This window comes from Phodopus roborovskii, unplaced genomic scaffold, assembly GCF_943737965.1.
Source record: "Phodopus roborovskii unplaced genomic scaffold, PHOROB, whole genome shotgun sequence".
Classification (NCBI taxonomy): Eukaryota; Metazoa; Chordata; class Mammalia; order Rodentia; family Cricetidae; genus Phodopus; species Phodopus roborovskii.
In genome coordinates this window covers 1,127,319-1,150,094 of record NW_026126514.1, presented here as the reverse complement: position 1 = coordinate 1,150,094, position 22,776 = coordinate 1,127,319, and the positions used below count along the sequence as shown (strand labels likewise).

At 36.8% G+C, this 22,776-nt stretch overlaps 1 protein-coding gene across 1 annotated transcript in view; it reads left to right on the top strand.

Moving 5' to 3' along the window:
* Positions 1-22,776, top strand: part of Prkd1 (protein kinase D1) — a 300,779-nt gene that overhangs the window by 158,509 nt on the left and 119,494 nt on the right. Inside the window, exon 2 of the mRNA XM_051195802.1 lies at positions 565-703. Within this exon, the coding sequence (XP_051051759.1) occupies positions 565-703 (139 nt within the window). The remainder of the gene's footprint in view (positions 1-564; positions 704-22,776) is intronic.

Genomic DNA, 22,776 nt, shown 5'->3' with positions numbered 1-22,776 from the left:
GTCATGGTTCAGAGGATATAGGTCTCACTTCAGTACCTACAGCATGTTCTATGTCATTGACTCATGTCTGTTCTGGAATATGTCAAAACAGACAGACTTATTTTTGTATTTTTTGTTTGTTCATTTGTTTGTTTTGTGTTTTGCCAAATTGTCAAGTTATATGTAACAGATTATTAACAAACTAATTTGCTAATTTCTGGTTTAGTTGAGAGCATTCATTCTCATCCCCTCACCACCTACTATGCCTAGTAAGGTTGTTAATCATGTTACTATAGAAACTTGTTTCAATGTTTTTCTTTCTTTCTTTTTTTTTTTTGTAGTTTGTTAATTAGTAAATTACTTGGTCATTCATTACTAGCCTTCCAATGCACAACTTCTCTCCTACTAAAGGAGTCTTTGAATACCAAGTCTTACATGTATTTTCTTTTAATTGAATATTCTAGATATGTGTACTTTTTCTAATTAGCTTATATTTGTGCCCTGACATTTATTTTATTTTTCTAATAAGACAAAATATTTAGGAAGATTTTTGACATTTATACTATTGTGGTATTGCATTTGCAGTTCCCTGAATGTGGTTTCTATGGACTGTATGATAAGATCCTGCTTTTCCGTCATGATCCTACCTCCGAAAACATCCTTCAGCTGGTCAAAATGGCAAGTGATATCCAGGAAGGAGATCTGATTGAAGTGGTCCTGTCAGGTAGGATGCTGTTTTACATGTCTGTAGATTATTTATTTGTTTTTGAGGAATTCTTGAACATAGGTTATTAAGTAACATAAAAAACATATAATGTACTAGTTTCCAACATGAGATATTTTTTAGCTCTGGCTACATGAACTTTTAAACTTACTTTTGGAAAATATTGGCATGGAGGTATACATCTGTAACCCTAGCACTACCAGGCTGAGACAGATGATTATGCGTTCAAACCCAACTTGAGATAGAATGAGTTCCAACTCAGATTTGGCCACATAAAATAGACTTTAAAAAAGAAAATAGGGAGAGAATTTGTCCTTTTTCACTCCAAGTAAATACTCTATTATATATTTTCACTGTGTGCTGTCTCTCAACCTCTAAGTCACACACCCAACCCCAGCCCCACACCCATCCCCTTATTCACTCTCACACCCACATTGACACATGCATTCTATTAAGGAACATGAATGGCTTGGACAGCAACACAAACAATTATCTTTACAGTGACATTGGCATGCCCATAAGCTCCCCAAATATCTAGAAGCCAATAAAGAATAGTGTAAAGAGCATTTGATGTTCTATAGAATGCTATGACCAAAAGCAATAGAGGTAGTTGAGGTCTCACCATTTTCAAGGTATTAATTAGCTCATTCCCTGAGGATTGCTGTTTCTGTCTGCCATACATTTGATTTGGGATTTAAAATTCAATTTTTTAAAATTAGCTCATTCCCTAAGTATTGCTGTGTTTCTGTCTGCCATACATTTGATTTGGGTTTTAAAATCTATTTTTTTAAGATTTTGGATGCAAAAGTTGTTGCCACGAGTACTGTGCCTATCAATACAGAAAAATAAAATGGGTGAGATTAACATAAAAAATATAGCATCCATGAATGGCTGTAGCACAGGCTTTTGCAATGATGTTGGGTGGCTGAGGCAGAGATTATAAATATGTCTGGATTTTTACTGTTCATTTTCAAAAACAGAGATACTATTGAGAAACTGGGGTTATTTGGTTCCTCTCTGCTCTTTGACTTTTGTTGCCTGCTGTCTCTTTGATTATAGGAAATCCATTAGCTTCAGATTTTCTAGCCTTCATTTCCTGGAGTTCTTTACTTGACCTGTGTTTGTCGGTGGGTGTCCTGATCTTCATCCCCTGTATCTGTTTATTTAATTTACTCTGCCCTGTTTGCTTCTACTCACATTTTGTCTCTGCAGATCTTCTACATCTTAGTTATACGAAGGCCTTGTTTGCCCTATTTGCATAGAATAGCTTGTTATAACAAAGTAAATTTTTATTTAACAAAAGAAATCATTTTCTATTGTTTATGAGTCTGAGCCTTTGCTAAATAAAAGTAATAAGCAACATCTTTGATGAATTTAATTAAATTTTCAAGCCGTCATGTGTTTCTCCAGGTTGCCATTCTCTGTGGTTTTCCTAGCATTTGCTTACTGCGTCTTATCACAGAGAAGTACTTTCCATAGTGTTCTTATTCTGAATGTTAGGGGCTATCTCAAACAAAATATTCAGAAAATCATTTATGGCATGCATTATTACCATAAATCGTATTAAACCTCCAGCCATGGCACTTTGCAAATAAGGCATTCTATTTTGTAAGTGTATTTTCTGGATAGTTATATCCAGGAATAATTGAGGACTTCCTTTTGTCCCAGTTTTAAATTTTTTCTATGTCTTCTGTTTTTAAACATCAAAACATAATAAATAAAATACAGTAAGATCAACCAAAAACCATTACATTGAAGTTGGGAAGGCAAACCAATAGAGGAAAAAGAGTCCTAAGAGAAGGCACAAGAATCAGATAATCACTCATTCACACATTCAGGAGAACCATAAAAATACTAAGCTGAAAATTATAATATCTACACTGAGTACCTGATGCAGACCTGTGTAGGTTAGATACTTGCTGCTTTAGTCTCTGAGTTCATATGAGCTTTGCTCAGTTGATTTAGAAGGTCTTGGTATTTTCCATCTCCTCTGGTTCCCATACTCCTGCCTCCTCTTCTACTGTGTTCCCTGAGCTCATAGAGGTGGGATTTGATGGAGACATTGTATTTTTGAGCTGTGTCTTCCAAGGTTTCTTATATATATCTATATATGTGTGTGTGTGTGTGTGTGTGTGTGTGTGTGTGTGTGTGTGTGTAATGTTTCTTAGAAGGATTACCTCCATATTCTAGTGTCTTTGCCATGGGAAAGTGCTCTGTATGTTACCAAAGAGAAACATAAACATCGAGCCAGCCACAAAACTTGTGATCTACAGTCTGTGCTGCCTAGAAAATATGCTAGGGTAAAGGTTGTGGAAATTACCAGGCAGTGTTTGATTTGACGTAAGCCCCACACAATGAGATAAAACCCATACTTGACCCTGTTTGTGTGACCAAGTACCAGACACTAGATAGCCCAGAAACCTAGGGTAAAACCAAAGACTACTGGGCTTAAAATATAAATAACATTTATGGTAGCCTTTCCATGGTTGCTCAAATTGTTAGTTGGCGGCACTCTTGTAGGTCTCTAGACCTTTCTTTAGGTTCAGATTTCTCTTCAAACCAATAATGGTCCCCTCTTTTATTCTCTCTCTCTCTCTCTCTCTCTCTCTCTCTCTCTCTCTCTCTCTCTCTCTCTCTCTCCTATTCCTATCCTGGCACAATCTTCCTAGTCTCATGTGTTTTCCTCTTCTTCCCTTCTCTTTCTCCTACTTCTCTCTCCATTCGCTGCCCCCCCCCACTTCCCATGTGCTCTGGTGGACTCGTCCCTTCCCCCTTCTGTGAGAAACTTTATATGAATCTCTTTGAATACATCTTGTATCCTAGTTCCTCTGGTGGTGTGAATTATAGGCTGGCAATCCTTTACTCTAGGTCTAAAATCCATTTATGAGCGAGTACATACCATGTTCCTCTTTTTGTGACTGGGTTACCTCATTCAGGATGGTTTCTTCAATTGCCATCCACTTGCCTGCGAATTTCAAGATTCCATTATTTCTTTCTGCACAGTATTCCATTGTGTAGATGTGCCACATCTTCTTTATCCATTCTTCAGTTGAGGGGCATGTAGGTTGCGTCCAGGTTCTTGCTATTACAAATAATGCTGCTATGAACATAGTTGAGCACATGTCTTTGTTGCATGGATGTGGATCATTTGGCTATATGCCTAAGAGGGGGATTACCGAGTCCTGTGGTAAACTAATTCCCATTTTAATGCCTTTCCCGGCATTAAACTTATCCATCATCATGGAGCCCTCATCTAGTACCTGTCGGAAACAGAAGCAAACGCCCATAACTATACACTAGAATCCAGATGCAGAGGGAGAGGACGAGACCAGGTTGCAGAAACACATGGAGACAGCTGACCTGAACAAGGAGGAGCTAACGTGCCCCCAGACTGATAGCTGGGAATCCAGCATGGACTGACTCAGGCCCCCCTGAATATGGGTCTCAGCTAGAAGGACTGAGAAGTCTAAGGAACCTCAGACAGTGGAACCAGGATGTATTCCTGGTGCACAAATGGACCTTGAGGACACATCCCCCATGGAGGGATACTGCCTTAACCTAGAGGCAGGAGGGAAGGCCTAGTCCCGACCCCAATTGACATATTTACACGACCCCACCTGGATGGCATTGTCCTACATATGGAATTGGGGTGGGGGGATGGGAGGAGAGGGTGGTCAGGGTGTATGTGAGGGAGGGAGGAAGGAAGGGAGGGAGAAGGAACTAGGATTGATATGTAAAATAAAAAATAAATAATTAAAATAAAAAATATAAATGGCAATAAAATGGCTCCTAATGATACTCTTCAATAGTCATAGATTGGTGCCTTATTTAGCCATCATCAGAGGCTTCCACTTGAAACAGGTGCATGAGGACTTTAAATATTGGTTTTCTCAATTTAATTTCCTTTTCTCTCCATTTTACTTATATATTTATATATGTCTGTGTGTATATTTTATATTCATATATACAAACATAAACATAGATACAAAGATACTTGGACATATAGGTATCATAGATGTAAATATTGGATTTTGTTTAGATATCTGCCACTCATCTTTGAAATTCACAGGCAGCACTATTTTCCATGTCCTCTAGTGATTAGCCTCTGGGCAGGATTACATAATTTAAAGAAGACAAATGAGACGTTATAGGGCATTGCAGGTCATGGGGACAAAGGAGCCCGGCTCATGTGCTCCGTGGTTGTTCCAGGATGGAAATGCATGGTTCACTATGCTTCATCTATATTACATGGCGTTTTATGAAGGTATTCTTAAGTTTCACCTTCACCGGCACCCCAACTGCCTTTTGACTGGTTAGTTGCACAACATTAATAAACTATGGACATTTTCCTTTTGAAGACTCTAGCTTTACCATTCAAATTTTTTTTACCTAATTTGTCTGACTTTTTTCTTCCCACACTTTAATTTCATCTTTTCCTTTGGTGCAAGCGCAATTTTAAATTTTGTGTTATATTTAATGTGTCACCATCAGAAATGTTTTCTCAGACAAACACAGCAGAGAGAGAGAGAGAGAGAGAGAGAGAGAGAGAGAGAGAGAGAGAGAGAATGAGAATGAGAATTTTATTTTTCTCTCCTCTCAATTCAGTGATTTCTCTTTCTTCCGTGCTTTCTAAGACCTTTCATCATCCCCCAAGCTGTTTTGAGAGTTCATAGTGAACCAGGCTACTGCTAGCTAATTGGTTGGATTTCTGTTCCCTCTTTGTTTGAAACACATGACTTCTATGACTAGTAGGTTTTGACCCAGGGGTTAGGAAAATATTGCTCAGAAGTGGATGGATGGGGTAGGGAGAAAAAGATGAATAGCTGCATCACAGTGCCTTAGTACACACACCCAACACTGGCAATTGCTCTCTGTTAGGAAATGGATTAACTTCAGATCCACTGTTCTGAAGCAGGAAACACTACACATGCACATTTCTCTTAGCAAAGTCAAAGCCATACCCTGGTTCAATTGGATGATACGTAACTCTGAAATAATTGTCATGGGATTCAGCTACAATGCCCTTCATGATGGATGTCTCATGGAACATTGATTATTTATTCAGAGGCAGATGGGGTATAGGACTATATTTCCAGTACCTAACTCTTTACATTTTAGTCTTCATCCCTCATATTAACACATGTGCACGTGTCTGTGTTGCATAGACACTTGCATTAGCAATAGTCAAGGACATTTCCACAAATACAACCCATTTTGCATCAGTTTCCTTGATGTTGTATCTTTCAAGTAGATTGTGTTCTATTTTCACTGTCACTGGAAACTGCTTCCTTCCCATATGTATTTATTTGTGCCTCATGTTCAAAAGCCTCATTAAAAAGCCAATGCCCTTCCCTGAGAGAAGGTATTCGAGGCTCCATCTCACTCAATGACACAGGAGCCGGAATGGAGGCAGAGAAGACCATCGGTGAGACATAAAATGAATGAGTTGTGAAAAACATTTGGAAGTTGTTGATATAAGAGAAGGAAAAGTGGAGGAGGACTCGCAGAGGATGTGGAGCCACCCGAGAGTGTCAACATTTCCTTTCCCATTCCTTTTGATGTCCCTTAGCATTGTTCATTGTAGTTGCTAAAAGATTCAGACCCTTCTGAGAAGTGAGGAACTATTTCATGCACATAGAGTACAAGTGATTTTCTTTATGATTGGCACAGTTTGTAATACCTCTGAGGTTTGGGTATTCTGAATTAAAGATGCATGTTATGTTAGATAAACTATTACACACATGAGTACAACTTGGAGTTTGGGTTGTATTTGCTTGTTTACCTGTGTTTTGCCTGTAGGTAAAGTGTTATGTACAATGATTGAATGGTTCTCAGAATCAGACCAGTTGGGCTCATGCGTTCGCCTATTCTTTGCTACCAACATCCTCATCAAGTCATTTAGGATTCATGATTTCCTCGACTGCGAAATGACCACAGCCTAAACTTTAGGTTGCTACAAAAAATAAAGCAAACATGTAACACACTCAAGAACATCTGTACCGTAAACACACACACACACACACACACACACACACACAAATGTTAGCTGTAATAGTTGTAAAATTGTTTGCTCTTTGCAGCCTCTAGGCAGACATTTCTGGGAAGCCAAATCTGATAACTCTGAAGAAAGGCAGGTTAAGCAAGATTTTAAAAATAAAATAATTTTTATAAGAGTCATCAAAACTTTTGTACAGCTGTGAAGCCATAGTTTCCAAATTCCCATACAAAGCTGAGTTTGTCACAGGATGTTCTGAGCCTTCCCTGAGGACCTACTGGGTCTTGCCTTTGCTGTCCTATACTCTTCCAGGACATATCCATAGAATGATTAATTTGAAAATTGGTTTCTAGTCTATGCTGAATGCATTACTCTCCTTTCATATAGGGCAAGAATCCTATCATAAAAAAATGGAGAGTTAAGGGGCTGAGGAGATGGTTCATTTAATAAAAAATTGTTATACAAGCATTAGATCTGAAATCAGATCCCTCAGAACAAGTAAAAATCCGCATTTGGCATCATGCTCCTGTAATTCCAGTGCTAGCACAGACAGGCTGGACAAGCAGGTACCTGATGTGTGTAGTCAGGTGAGAAACCACATCTCAAGAAGTTAGGAGCAGGGATTGAGGATGACAGTCGACATTGATATTCAGCCTCTACATTCTCGCACACACATATATACAGCACATACACCTAGAGACCAGGACAACAACATCAAAAACAACAAAACAGCACCCTACAACCTTACACACAAACAAAAGTTATCAGAAAACTCTGCCATTAGTCTGCATTACATTGGATATTATGTGTATGATCTATTTAGATATAATTCTGTCTAAAGCTATATATTAGGATATTATATTATCTAAAGCACATTATTTCATTTATGATAACTCAGGGTAGCAGAGCAATCAGAAAATATATACAATATACATCTTAACCTCCCACCTCATGCAGAAAGTAGGGGTGGTGTTAGAGTCTGGCACTCAGTGCTCTGCTCTATCACTGTTCACACTTCTTACCTCAGTTTAGTCTTGCCATTTGGAACCAGTGGTCTGAACTTGTGTGGAAAATTCCTTCTTTAGTTAGGTAACTTTGTATTACCAAAAAGCCACAGAGTACAACAATGAGCTTTCAGGTTCCATTCATAGTACCTTATTATAGAGCCTCTCTAGCCTCTTCACTCTCACAAAAAAATATAAATATTTAATACAGCTACTCAGACTACAGCCAGATTACGGCAATGCCGAAGCCACTTCCTTATACAGCTGTATTGCAGCATGCAGATCCCAAAGACAGGAGGACTGCCACAAGTTTGAAGCAGTCTAAGTAACACACAGAGCTCTAAAATGATGGAGGAAATAAAAAATATCATATGGAATAATAGCTGCCACTGCTCACCCAGGGTCTCCTACAATACACAACCCTGACTAAAACTAAAATCAGGACTTAGTGACCTCATGTTTTCTTAATGGCGCCCAAAACATAATCCTAAGAAACTTACATGATAACATTGTGGAAATATCCTTATTTCTTTTTAGAAAGTATAAAAGATTGATCCCCATGACATCGTGCCATATACATGCCATAGAATAGGCTGTTACCTTGCATGGCTGAGTCCCTCTCTAAAATACCCATGGTATGTAACAAAACTCTTGAGAGAGGCATTACATTTCATATGCTACACTATGCAGAGAAACTTGTGCTTACTTTTCCAAGGTCCAAATTAGTTATTGGTGATATCTCCCCAGTACTGTGAGGAGTTAGGGTTGTAAAAGCTCTGGACTTTAGTACTCAGTGAATATTTCTTTGTGACTGCATTTGACATAGTAACATCTCAGTCTAAATGCTGATTTTTTTTGTCTAATTTCTTTTGCAATTATCTGCAAATGTATGGTTATGTGTTGTATGATTTTGGAAGTAAATTTCCATACATCCCCCAGAGGATTCCTGAATCCAAAGGTAGTTCCAACTCCTGTATAAACAGTGCTCTTTTTCTACTACTTACATACCTATGTCAAAGCCCAATGTGCAAATTAGTCACTATATGACTTTAACAATAGTTAATGACAGCAAAATCATTATAGTATCCTGTAATAAATTTACATGAATGTAGTTTTTATTATACGGTATTCATCATTCTTGTCATATAAGAAGCTGGTACAGTGCCTACATGAAGAAACAGAATATGGAGAGAATCAGATGCATTTTAGGCCCCTGGGTAAGAGTGACGTGAATATAAACCCCGAAGAAGCTTAGCAATGGATCTGATGCTCAGGACACAGAGGGACAGTTTGTGATTTTATCCCACTAATCAGAGCATGATATGCTTTTCTGCATTTGAATGGTTCCTTCAAATTATATTTTCAGAGCTTGGTTAAATACTGGCAGGGGAAAACAGAAAAAGCAAAACTACAGACTGCACTGTCTTTTATCTGTAGTTCTCATAAGTATAGTTTATCTTGTCTCTTCTCTCCTCTTTTTTAACAATATTAGTTTAGTCCTCTTTCCATCTTTAAATTTTCACTATACTGGTTTGCTTTCTGTGTGTAACACACTAAACACTTTTATGTGGAATAGACTGCCGAAGGCACTCACTAGGTTGTAATGTTTCCCCTTATCCCCAGCCTCCCACTTTGCCTCATTTGTGACCTCAGTTTCCAAGTGGTGGTTTGACATATCTTTTCCTTATTTTGACAGTCTTCTTGGTTGCATCCTCATGGAGTGGATTCCTCAAGGCAATTCCACTGCAGCAGTACATTGTCTCTCCTCTTCCCCTCGAGCTGTTTCAACATCTCAAGACGCAGGAAGCATTTGCTCCATGTCAGATAGGGAAGAAGACAAGCCCCACAGGGAATAGTTCTTTGAAGGCTTTATTTTATAGGAAAATTTTATGCATGTTTGCATTGTGATAGGGATGATAACAATGATGGTATGGAGACAGCATTTGACATATGGACATCATATTTGTGTTATAGCATAGTGTATATAGCTTGAATTTTTATGTCATTGATGTCGTCTCAAAGCTTTGATTTTAGTCCCAACTGACACACACACACACACACACACACACACACACACACACACACACACACACACACACAAACACACACACTGCTGCAAGTCACTTCCTTTCTCTACGTCTTGATCCATCATCTGTAACACAGCATTAGTGGTACCTCTAGGGTGATTGAGATTTCTTGAGACTAATAAAAAGCATTTAACATGTGTTTATAGAATAAATGCTTAAATTAATAAGATGAACAAATCCACAAGTGAATGATTGAATTGTTATTCTAAATATTGCATTAAAAAATTACAGCTGGTCTGTCAGAATTGCATCTCTATGTCTGATATCAGTTCCCCTTGGCTTACTCTACAGGTAAAATTACTATTATTGTCATCAAACTAGCCTTTTCCTCTGGAGTTTTGATGCCTTCCTTTAAGAAATTACATTCATAGATTAATTTATGGGGGCATAAGTTGTGCCAGACATATGTATGGAGGTCAAGGAACAACTTGCAGGAGTTGAGTTCCTCTTTGACAGTGTCACTTTCAGGACTCATACCTGCTGTGTCAACTCACTGGCCATTTGCCTTTTACGTTTTGTTGAGTCGATTATATTTTAGAACCCGTTTATTTGGAGAAAAGCAGTTCTACTTCCAAACTTTTGCAGTTAATGTCACACTATCTCACATGTAAAAAATTCTGGCCTGATTTTCACTCTGGTTCTTGTAACTTGTGGTTATGACTATCGTGTGTCCAGGTAACCTGATTTGCTTTAGTCATCATTTTGTGTGCACCCCTCAGTGCTGCATTTCTCAAGCTTTGTTTGTTTGTTAACTCTTGCTCATGGCTCCTGTGTCCATGTTGATGCTATTCAGGGTGGCCCCGGAGCTGGCCTCAGACATCTGTTTCAAGTCAGGAAGGAATGAGGCATGATGGCCTGAGGTTCTGGCTCACCTTTCACGCTGCTTTCGCTATACCCCTGCTGTCCACGCTACATCTCCGTGTCTTCATTCATCTAGCAGGGCAGCTTCTTTGCCTGAGGATCAGCTGGCAAGACCTACAGGAAACGTTGAGTCATATGTACCATCACCAGAGTCCAGATCTCCATAGATCTCGGTCAGTGAATATGCCATGGTTTTCAGAGAACATGTCAAGCTCCTCTGTTTGCACAGAATTTGCTCCAGGCTTATGTCTTCACCATCTTGCAAGAGATATAAACCAGGGATCATAGTGGCTCCTTTCCTTCCCTTTTCATCCATTACTGCACTAATTGAGGGCAGTGTTTCAAATGCTAGGGTACAAAGGTGATGAGAACCATACACGATGGGTGATTTCTTGTATTCTTTGGTCATCATGTAGCTAGAAATTCTTAATATTTACTTCTCAGACTGAAAGTTCACATGCAGTTAGTCTTGTGTATTTAAAAATATCAATGTTAGGTCTTCAAAGAACTTTGCATTCATAAAATATTTCTAGAAATTGTAATGGCTTTTCTTTTTGCTTTTTTTTTTTTTTGTGAGTTATTTTATAAACTATAGGCCAAAAGTCTTCTGTGTGTTAAACATGCTCTCCCTTCATCCACTAAGAGTCTTATTAGCTTATCATATTTAGTACTTTCAAGTGGATTTGTGGGATTTACTGTTTAAAATTAAATTTTGTATTAAAAGTGAAATCTTTGTATGTGAAAGATACAAAAATAGGTGAGTTGCAGGATTTGCTGATGGCATTAAAACTGTTTTTTGGTTTTTTTTTTTTTTTTTTAACAACCATATAACTCTCTTTATAGAAATTCTCTTTCTTACCTCTGTAAAAAACAATAAATATCTTTTTATTCCAAGGTAAAACATAGTAAAAATTTACTTTTCCACTGTGTTGGGCAGAAAAGCGTCTTGGAATTTCAGTTTAAACTAGAGACTGAAAATATTTGGATTCTTATTTTATCCATCTTTTAAAAAATATGAAGTTCTGATGTGGCAATTGATTGAGAGACATGACTACTCTCATAGGCAGCTTATTTTGGAAACTACTAACTATATCTAGCTATGTATATTTAATTAAAATGAAGTGAATCAGAAACTAAATTTCTAAGTCATACTAGGTACTTATTAAGGTTTCAAAACACACATAACAAACAGCTGCCATTTTCACCAACAGAAAATATTTCCATTAGATAGAATAGCTGAAGGAATAAAACTTAGCCCCCACATCACAGCCTATTCATATATCTCCCCCCCCAACACACACACAACACCCCATACAGAAATGCTGTCTGTGCCTGTAATATCTTGATGAGAAACACTGGAGTGAGACAAAGGAATTCTACTGCTCCATTATCCTCTAATTTCCTTATAGCATGCCATATTTAGGCCCAATGGTCCACAGGACTCTCTTCGAAGAAAATGAGAAATGGTATTCTTATGACTTCTCAATTCTGACTTTGTAGAATAATTTCGTAGATAGCTCCAAGTCAGCATCATAGAATAATTCTGTGTATGTGATGAAGTATTTAATTTCCTTAATTTCTTTTTATTTCATAGGGGTACATGGAGAATCTTCTAGGCTTAAAACTGAGTTTTTAAGTGCCTTATTTTAACTCTCTGTTGCCTCTACTATCTGTGTAATATTTGTGTTGGTATGACAAAGTTTTCTCATCTTAACTGAATATTTTTCTATGACAGTAATAGCAACCCAGCATACTGCATTGTGCTAATATACATGGAATATTTAAACAGTTATGAATAGCATTGTTTCTTGTTTTCTCAAAATTTTGGGGACATATATTGTAATCTATGGTGGCCTAAAAAGTTATGTATTGTAATAAAATGTCAGTGATACAGTCAATGAATATCATGTATTGGAAAGTGTAAATTTTAATCAAATTTGTAAATCCTAGAACTTTCATTACAGCATATGAAGAGAAAATACGATTTTGAAGAATTGTTTTTTGTTTTGTTTTCTCTTTTCAATCACTGATGCTTTTTTCAGGAAGTAAACCTCAACAGACATAAAAATAAATGTGAATTAGGAAAATTTATATGCTGGAATTCTGACGGCAATTTTTGAAAAGGATAGATGAACATTGATTTTTATTGTTTTTCTTGATTAGTATTGATCCATGTTATTTTATGGTGTTATGTAGATGGATTCTTTCATCTACTGTGAAGACATATTTGAATACTCCTTGAATTCTTTCAATGTAGTGATAATTCCTTTATAACATATACTTTATTTACATATTCATTTCTCTGTCTCTCTGTGTCTTTCTATGTCACGCATAGACAGACAGACAGACAGATAGACACAGACACACACACACACACACAGTAAAAAGAATCTAAAGAAGGAAAAGAAAGATCAAATTGTACATAAATTTACAGTCGCCCATGTCAGCAGAGGCACATGAGAAATGCTACTACAGGGCTATCTGGAGGCTTCATGGGAGTGAATTATTTTTACTTGAGTTAAAAGATGGTTTATCACTTGAAAAGCTGCCAAATACCCTTTATTTGATACTCCATGATTGGTGCACAGTGTCTCATCCATGCCACTGTCTGCCCAGCACTCTCCCAGTGGTTGGCATGCCATTTGCTTGCTTTTAACATGCAGCCCATATAAAAATCTATCATAATCTTCCAAAATTAGAAATGCAGCTGTTTTAAGTCTTAACCAGCAGTGACACTATTCATTATGCCAGTGTGGGAATCAAATACAAAGCTGTATTTGAAAAGAGCAATGTAGCACCAGAATGTATGTGTGCCTCCACTCTGTAAAGTAATTCACAGCCATAGACATTTCACAAGTGCTGACTTCAGGCTTTAAAATGTACAGATACAAAAATTATCTCCTTTACTGCATACATTTTAATACAAAAATAAGATTTGAACCAACTCTGATTTTATTTTCCCTGTTGTGAAACAATTTCAGCCTTTTAGTTTTTAGAAAAATGTAAATTTCTGCTAACAACTTTTCTTAATCATGTTTGGTTTTTATTGTGATAAGTTTCGATCATTAACACATGTTAAACCTGAGAACATCTATCATGTAGAGTTTTAAGATTTCTTCATTAGACAAAACAATTGTTCATTATGTTTCCTCTTATTGAAAATAGATGTTTTTGGAAATTAAAGAAAATAGGTTTTCTTTTCCCCTCCTGATTATAGTTTCCCTTCCCCTGTTAATTCCAGGTCCTCCCCCTTCCCCTCCCATCTGGATCCGCCTCCTTTCTGCCCCTTCTTAGAAAATAAACAGGCTTTAGTAGATAATAATAAAATAAGATAAGATAAACAAAAACTAACACAGCAAAATAAGACAAAACAAACCAACGGAAGGAAAAGAGACCAAGAGAAGACACAAGAAACAGAGACCCACTCGTTCACACACTTAGGAATCTCATAAAACACTAAAGTAGAAGGCATGGTATATATGCACAGTGCCTGTCGAATAAAGACAGATGGAGAAAAATAACATTTTTTTTTTTTTTAAAGAAAAGGAAAAGCTCTGACATGACATTATGATTAAAGGACCTTCCAAAGATGCCACCAAGTAAAAAGAGGTAGAAGTCTCCATAAATAACAATACTAATCCTTTATCAGAAAACCTGATTTCAGTTCACCCAGCCCTGATCCGTGGTATTTACCACCATCTGTAACTCCAATTCAGTGAATCCAATATTCTCTGTACATATGGGGTACATATATGTAGGCAACACTTATACACATAACACACAAATAAATCATTAAATGGCAATAATAGGCTTCTTCAAAACAAAATTAGAGAGTAGTTTCTCTTCACATGACAATTTTGTGATACTGAAAAGCAAAACTCTAGAGCAAAAAAAAAAAAAAAAAAAAAAAAAAAAAAAAACCTGAGTCATAAACAATCACATGGTCTAGGTGACAGGAGTCTGGCTCCAGTGAAGTTTTGGATATATCACTCTGTTTAAAGACATCTTTGATTTTCTTTATATATATATATATATCCTAAATTTGAAGCAAGCTTGTTTTACTTATTAATCCCAGTTCCTACACCCTCCTGTCCCCCATGTTCCCCCACCAACCCCCATTCTATCCTTTCTTTGCTCCCCAGGGAGGGTGAGGCCTTCCATGCAGAGTCTTCAAAGTCTGTGATATCATTTGGAGCAGGGCCTAGGCTGTGCCTAGGCTGAGAGAGTCTCCCTCTATGTGGAATAGTCTCCCAATGTCCATTCATATACTAGGGATAAATACTGATCCACTACCAGAGACCCCATAGGCTGCTCAGGCTTCCCAACTAACATCACATTTAGGGAATCTAGGTGGGTCCTATCCTGGTTTCCCAGCTATCAGACAGGAGTACATGAGCTTTCCCCATTTTTCAGGTCAGATGTTTCTGTGGGTTCCTCCACCCTGGTACTGACCCCTTTGCTCATCATTCCTCCCCATCCAAGAGTTTGCCTCAGTGTTTACCTGTGGGTGACTGCTTCTGCTTCCATCAGCTACTAGATGAAGGATCTAGGATGGCATATACTGTAGACATTATTCTCATTATCCAGGTAGGGCATTTAAGGTATCACTCCACTATTGCTGAGATTGTTAGTTAGGTCATCCTTTAGATATCTGAATATTTCCCTAGTGCCAGATTTCTCTTAAAACCTATAATTGCTTCCTCTACTGTGGTATCTCGTTTCTTGATCTCCTCTATTCTTTCCCTGATTCAATCTTCCTGCTCCATCATGCCCACCTCTCCCCTCCCCCCATGCTCCCATTTGCTTGGGAGATCTTGTCCCTTTCCTCTTCTCCATGGGACCATGAATGTCTCTCTTAGGGTCCCCCTTGTTTCCTAGCTTTTCTGACAGTGGAGATTGTAGGCTGATTATCCTTTGTTCTATGTCTAAAAACCATATGTGAGTGAGTACATACCATGTTAACATCACATTGTTGTTCAGAATAGAGCTGGGTATTTTCAAATTGTTTTCCTCTATTATTTATTTATCACTATTCATAAATGAAATAAAGGTCTACATTTCATTCAGATGGCTATGTGTTAAAGTTGACACCCTATGAGATTTTTCCTAGTGTGAATTTCCCACCTACAAGTTACATTTATTTTTGAGAATTTCCTTAGGAACACTGGCTTACTCCTCATTGATCCAGAACATGAAAAATATAACTAAGCATACAGATGTTGGCAAAATGAATTTAGGTTAATACATGTTTATCATACTTATTCATCAGAATAAATAGTGAAAGTTTGCTAAGGTCTCTTTAAAATGTAAATTAAAAACAATTTTATTTTATATATCAATCCCAGTTCCCTCTCCCTCCCATACTCCCATGCCCCCCACCAATCCCTATCCCATCCCTCTTCTGCTGGATAGAAAGGGTGAGGCCTTCCATGGGGGAATCATCAAAGTCTGTCACGTCATTTGGAGCAGGGCCTAGGCCCTCTCCCATTGTGTCTAGGCTGAAAGAGTATCTCTCTGTGAGGAATGGGCTCTGGATGTCCATTCGTACACTTGCAATAAATGTAATTCCACTACCAGAGACCCCATAGCCTGCCCAGGCCTCCTAACGGACACCCGTGTTCAGGGGGCCTGGTTTAGTCCTATACTAGTTCACCAATTGTCTGGTTGAGGTCCTTGAGCTCCCATTTGTTCAGGTCAGCTGTTTCCTGTGGGTTTCCCCAACATGGTCTTGAACCCCTTTGTTCAACATGTCTCCCTCTCTACAACTGGAATCCAGAGTCCGGCTCAGTGCTTAACTGTGGGTCTCATTAGTTACTGGATGAAGGCTCTAGTATGGTATATAAGGTAACCATCAATCTCATTATAGGGGAAGGGCATTTAAGATAGACTCTCCACTATTGCTTAGATTTTTAGTTCAGGTCATCCTTGTATATTATATCTCTGGACATTTCCCTTTCCCTAGTTCCAGATTTTTCTTTAAATCTATAATGCAACAAAAAAAAAAAAAAATCAAAACTAAACTTTTAAAAAAAATCTATAATGGCTCCCTCTAATAAGGCATCTCTTTTCTTGCTCTCTTCTATTCTTCCCCTGACTCAATCTTCCTGCTCATCACTTCCTCCCCTCCCCCTCTTCTTGCCTTCTCTTTCTCCTAACTCCCTTTCCCCTCCCCCTGTGCTCCCAATTTGATTTGCTCAGGAAATCTTGTCCCTTTCCCCTTTTCTGGGGAACATGTATGTCTCTGTTAGGGTACTCCTTGTTTCTTAGCTTCTTTGGTGATGTGGATTGTAGCCAACTAATCCTTTTCTCTCTGTCTAATATCCACATATGAGTGAATACATACCATGTTTGTCATTTTATGACTGGGTTACCTCACTCAGGATGGTTTCTTCTAGTTCCATTCATTTACCTGTGAATTTCAAGATTCCATTGTTTTTTCCTCTGAGTAATACTCCATTGTATAAATGTGCCTTATTTTCTTTATTCATTCTTCAGTTGAAGGGCCATCTAGGTTGCTTCCATAGGAATCCATAGGAAACCTACTGAATTCACATCCTATGCCACTGTTGAACTTCTACTTTCCACAGATATATTACTAAAAATTATTCATTCATGATCAGTGAACTTCATAATTGGATCTCAATTTGAGAAAAAAAAACTACTGCCTTTAAGAACTGAATATATTTGAGGAGTTCCCAAGTTAGAATATTATGAATCTTGTTCTTTTGCTGCACATGGAGTAGCTACTGAACACCAAGGAAGGGAGCAGGGTTCTTGGCCACTGTGGAATTTTGCTTCTTTCATTACATTGTATGGACTGGATCTAGTTTCATAGTTGTGTGATCATTACTCTCTTAGTTCCTTAATATTGGAATATAAACTAAGACCATGTGATCTTCATGTTGAAAGGTTAAAATATTTCGTTTTTAGAAATATTAACTGGCATTATCCTACAAATCTTAGCATTTTAGAAAACATTAGATAACGAAACATGATATAATAGCAATTATGGTCAAACTTTACTGAAATATGTTGATTTAATTCTAAGCCTTGATTCTCTTTCTCCTTATTACAAATTCATTGTGTTTATATATTGAGCCTAGTTGATTCATGTTATTCTTCAAGGTTAACAGCAATCTCAGGATTATCTCAAGTGAAAATCTCTAATCTTGCTGGTTTTATGCTTTTAAAACATTTAGTGCTCAGCAAAGGTCTTGGTTTGCCATCTCTAAGGACTGAAATCTATTTTTGGTATCCTAGAGTACTTAACATGCAGAGGAATGAATCTGCACAGTGAATCTTTCTGACTTAGAAATCATGCTGCCCTTAGCTGATAAAACCATAGAAATGGTGTTATATTCAAACCCCAGTGTATTTTTGAGCTATTTTATTTCAGAGTAGTTTTAGGCATATAGAAATGTAGCAAAAGCTGTGCACACAGTTCGTGATGCTGAAATTCATCTCCCTTAATGGTGTCTTCATTATTGACATGTACATCATTCATTCATTATTATTGTCATGTACATCAGTTAAAAAGAGGAAATCAGTGTTGGCTAGGCTTTGAATCCACCAAGTTACTTTCCACCATTGTCCTGCTTCTGTATCAAGACTACAGGTAGCATGCCAAAATGCAATTATCTGTCCTTTCTCCTTTGTTTCCTCTGGTATGTGACAGTTTCTCACGCCCATGTTTTACTTTGGATTTTTTGTTATTATACTGTCCCTTGTTTTTGTTGTTGTTGTTTTCCCTTCCTTCTTCTTTCCTTCTTTCCTTCCTTCTTTCCTTCCTTCCTTCTTTTCTTCCTTCCTTCCTTCCTTCTTTCCTTCCTGTTTTAGTTTGGTTTGATTTGGGTTTCAGTGACCTTAAAGGCCATGAGGACAATAAGCAATGGGATGTCTCCTCTCAGTCTGCTTTATGTGATTTTTTGTTTTGTTTTGTTTTTTTCTTTAAACCAAAGTTGTGCATTTTGGGGAAAGTAGCCTAAAGCTGTAGTACCCTTCACATCAAAGATACATTATAGATGATGCTTAAATTTTATCACTTGGGTATGTCCTTATTTGCCTGGTTTCTCTTTTACAGAATTGTTTCCCTTTTACAGAAACAGATTCTAAGTCCAAAGGATTCTCCAGACAGAAATGACAAAGTCTAGCCTTTGAAGAAAGGAGTCTTCGTTTCCTTGTATTTATTCAAAAGCCATTTTCTGTCTTTGTTATTGATTTTACTGCCTTCGGTTACACAAATCTTACTGCTTTAGTAATATATTTTACCACAGCTATTTTAACTTTTGCTAAACATATAAGAAGCAAGTCTGAATTTTGTTGACTGTTAGTATTAACCAATTGTGAGGGTCACTAATTTTATGTGCTATCTTTTCTGGGCTACAGGTGCCTAGATACTTGGTTATACATTGTTCTGAGCATGAGTCTATAGCCATATTGAATAAAGCATGTGGGCCTACATGATATGGATATATATCATTATTTCCATTGAAACCATGACTGAAATGAGAAGTTTGGGCATGGGTGAATTTTCTTATTCAACTTTTGCTATACACCAGAGCCTTCGGCCTTCACCCTTTGGTCTTGGCCTTAGATTTCTACTGTGCTATTGGCTTTCCTGGCCTAGAGCTTGCTGAGTGAAGTTCTTAGACCTCCAAGGACTCCATAATACTTTGTTTTAATCATTATGATAAATGTATATCTATATTCAAATCTATTGTATCTATTTTGTCCACCCTCTCTATTTGTCCATCTGTAACCCTGCTTCTCTGTCATCTGTCTATATCTATCTTGGTTTTATTTCTGTGGAACCCTAATACACGTAGCATTCTACTAAAAAATGACAGAAATATTATAAGCATAGAAAGCCTTTGCATGTTCCTTTTGACTTTTCTTTTTGTAGTCAAGATTTGTGCTAATTATGTCCTTGCATTTTTATATGATGAGATTTCTTTTTAAATTTTATAAATTTATAAATTTTTTTATAAATTAGAGTTTTGGTAAATGGGGGGGTAAGTTACTAACTAGTTTTATAACTGCAGTTTTCATATATATTTTACTTTATGCTTTCCTTTTATTTGGGGGGAATGGGTTATGTGTTTTTCTCCCTTCTTTTGTATACTCTCGTTACCGAATAATCTGACATACCCACCAACTCTACTCTGTAAATTATGTGCTTCTGAAGCAAATGCTAATCAGCAGGCTTTCTCTAGTTCTGAATTTATCACAAAGAAGATTTGCTTAACCACAATTTGAAGTATTAGAATGAAAACTGAAGTTACAAATACCTGAGCTCTCTTATAAAACTTGATGTTACATAAAACCACATCTTCCAATCAATGTAAATTTTCTGTGACCCTACTCTACTACATGATTAGTAGGTTTAACTTTCTCTCTATTTACAAACTTAATGATTCTTTAAAACTTAATATTCTAAATTATGAGGATGTTTGTGTTATGTCTTGAAATCAAATACTGTCAGAACAAAACATTTAGGTAACATGTAAGTTTCATCATATATACTATATAAAAATTTATGTCTTTAAGATCAACCATGTTTCCACTTTAAGCAATAGTTGTTATTGATTGGCATGAGAAATCCTCCTCCATGAACTAAGACTGTTGGTGACTTGGTTTCTACTTGTTTATCCAGCTATGTTTCTAACTTTCTCCTGTTCTCTACCTAGTCTAGTGTGTGAGCATGTGGAACTTCTTTTATTACTTCTAACTGGTTACCATGCCAACCTGTTACACTTTCTAATTTATACTGCCTTTGTTGCCTTCTTGGTTTTTTTTTTTTTATTTTTTTTATTTTTTTTTTTGTCATGTACTGTTTGAACAATAATTCTTCCTCTTTTAATTTTCCCCCCAGAAAATTTCTATTCATATTGCATCAATCAGCATGAATATCCTCTTCTAAGAGTTCTTATCAGAAATAAGTTTGAGTCAGGCAAACGTATCTATGAGTTGCTGCCCTTATTAAAATTCATCACACTCTTTTGTAATCATATGATGGCCTGTGATACTCTGTGAAGAAAGGGGCTATGCTAGAATTAGTATTGAAGATTGTCTTGTAAAGGTGTTGTGAGATAATATACTACACTCATAACATTTACCTTTGCTCTTTCTTGTCCTCCTGTTCAGTGTCTTACAAAGTCTGTAGATTAGTCTTTCTAAACAACTGTTTTTGGGTATATTAAATCTATATACTGATTGTTTACATGCACTTAAATCACATTTAAGCTTAAATTTGATGTGGATGATAAGCAATTTAAAACATAATCATTATTGCTTGTTAATCTAAAGAGAGAACTTTAAATGGTATTTGTGTGGCTTTTTAAAACCCATTACTTGAAGTGCATCTAGGAATAAAGATTTTTCTGGACAACATTAATCAGTAAATATAGCAAGAATAAGATCATATGTAATAAATATCCCTTTTAATCTGTGGAAAGTATTTTTTTAAAGATGAGTAAAGAATTTAAATACAATTATACAAGTGTTTCCAATTGAAAAAAAAATGATTAACATCATTTGACACTGGGAAATGCAAGACCAAATCACAGTGAGGCATCCATTTCTATGGAGGATGTCTATACTCACTTATATGGCAGTAACAAGTTGGGCAGGCTGGGAAAAAATTGGAACTCCGACATGTTGCTTATAGAAATACACAAAAATGTAGCTTCTCTGCAGGAGAGTTTGGCTGCTTCTCATCAGGTTTCCAGTAATAGATTTCTTTCCCAAGTAGCCAAATTATTGAAAGCATATGTCCACAGAAAATCATGTACACAAATTCTCATGTGGGCATTACTAATCATAAGCAGAAGGTAGAGTAAACAGAATGATGACTAATAAACCAAAGAAAATTGTAATATATTAATTCATGGATTATTAAGCTGACATAGAATGAAATACTGCCATATCTGTAGCAGAATAAATCTTGAAAACATTATGATAAATTAAAGACACCAATCATAATATCTATGGTAGGTATACCAGAGAAAGTTACATAGAAGTGATGAGACATGACATCTTGGTGTGCCATTGCCCCTTTTGAATAGTTGAATAGTAGTAATGATCTAACAAGCTGATGAGTAGATTACAAAGTATTGAGTTACCAACTTTCAATGGATAAAATGTATATCCTGGGAATTATGTATAAATAAAAGTAAAGTACGATAAAAGGATAGTTGGCCTTTCTGTTCACTGAGAGAGAACAAGAGAAAATTATATAAAACACAGAGTGCTGTCATATACAATCTTAACTTTTCAGTGTTTAATCCATATAGACTATGGGGAGTGGCATGCCTAGAAGTGGAAATGTGCTTTATTTCTGAAGGCCGATATTAGGAATGTGACTATTGAAGTTATTCTTTCTTAGGAATAACATATCAGTAGGGTAACTGTGAGGATCTGTCTACTGTTCCCCCACACTTATGAAATACAATATGACTTGGTTCTTGCCAAGAGAGATTTGCCTATGAATTCCAGGCTCTCTGATGATGTATGTTTGTGCAGTAATGCTCTTCATGTGATATTACTTCTCTAGCCTTGATGGGACATATGTTTTGTGGACAGATGTGCACATTTCTGTATGTGAAAGTTTGAATATAAAATATACATTAAATAGCTCTGGATTCAAGTATCTGCCCTTTCAGTGGCTTTATAATTTTTCTGGTAGTCATTATTATTCAAAATACAGAGAAGAAACAACTCACTTAATACCATGTAAATATGTATTATATAAAAGCACCCTATACAATTTACTTTGGGTCTTTTTAAGGCATTACTATTGAAATATACAGAGGGCACTATATGCTCTAGATGCTTGTGTTCAAGTAGTATTAAGAATTGGAGAATGTTGTATGGCTGTGTGTCTTGAAGTCAGATGTCAGCTTGATTCTCTGCCCTCTTGTGATTTTTTTTTCTTCTTTTTTTTTCTTCATTTTATTAGTTTTTGAAGATTTCGTATAAGCTATATTAAAGGCCCATCAGTAGCAAATAGCTCGTCATCTAGTGGCCAGGTGAAGTGCAGTTTCCCTCTGTGCTGTAATTTGCCTGGATTGACCTTGCCCCAGTGTTGTAGTTGCTGCTACAACTGCCATGAGTTCATATGTGGAATTG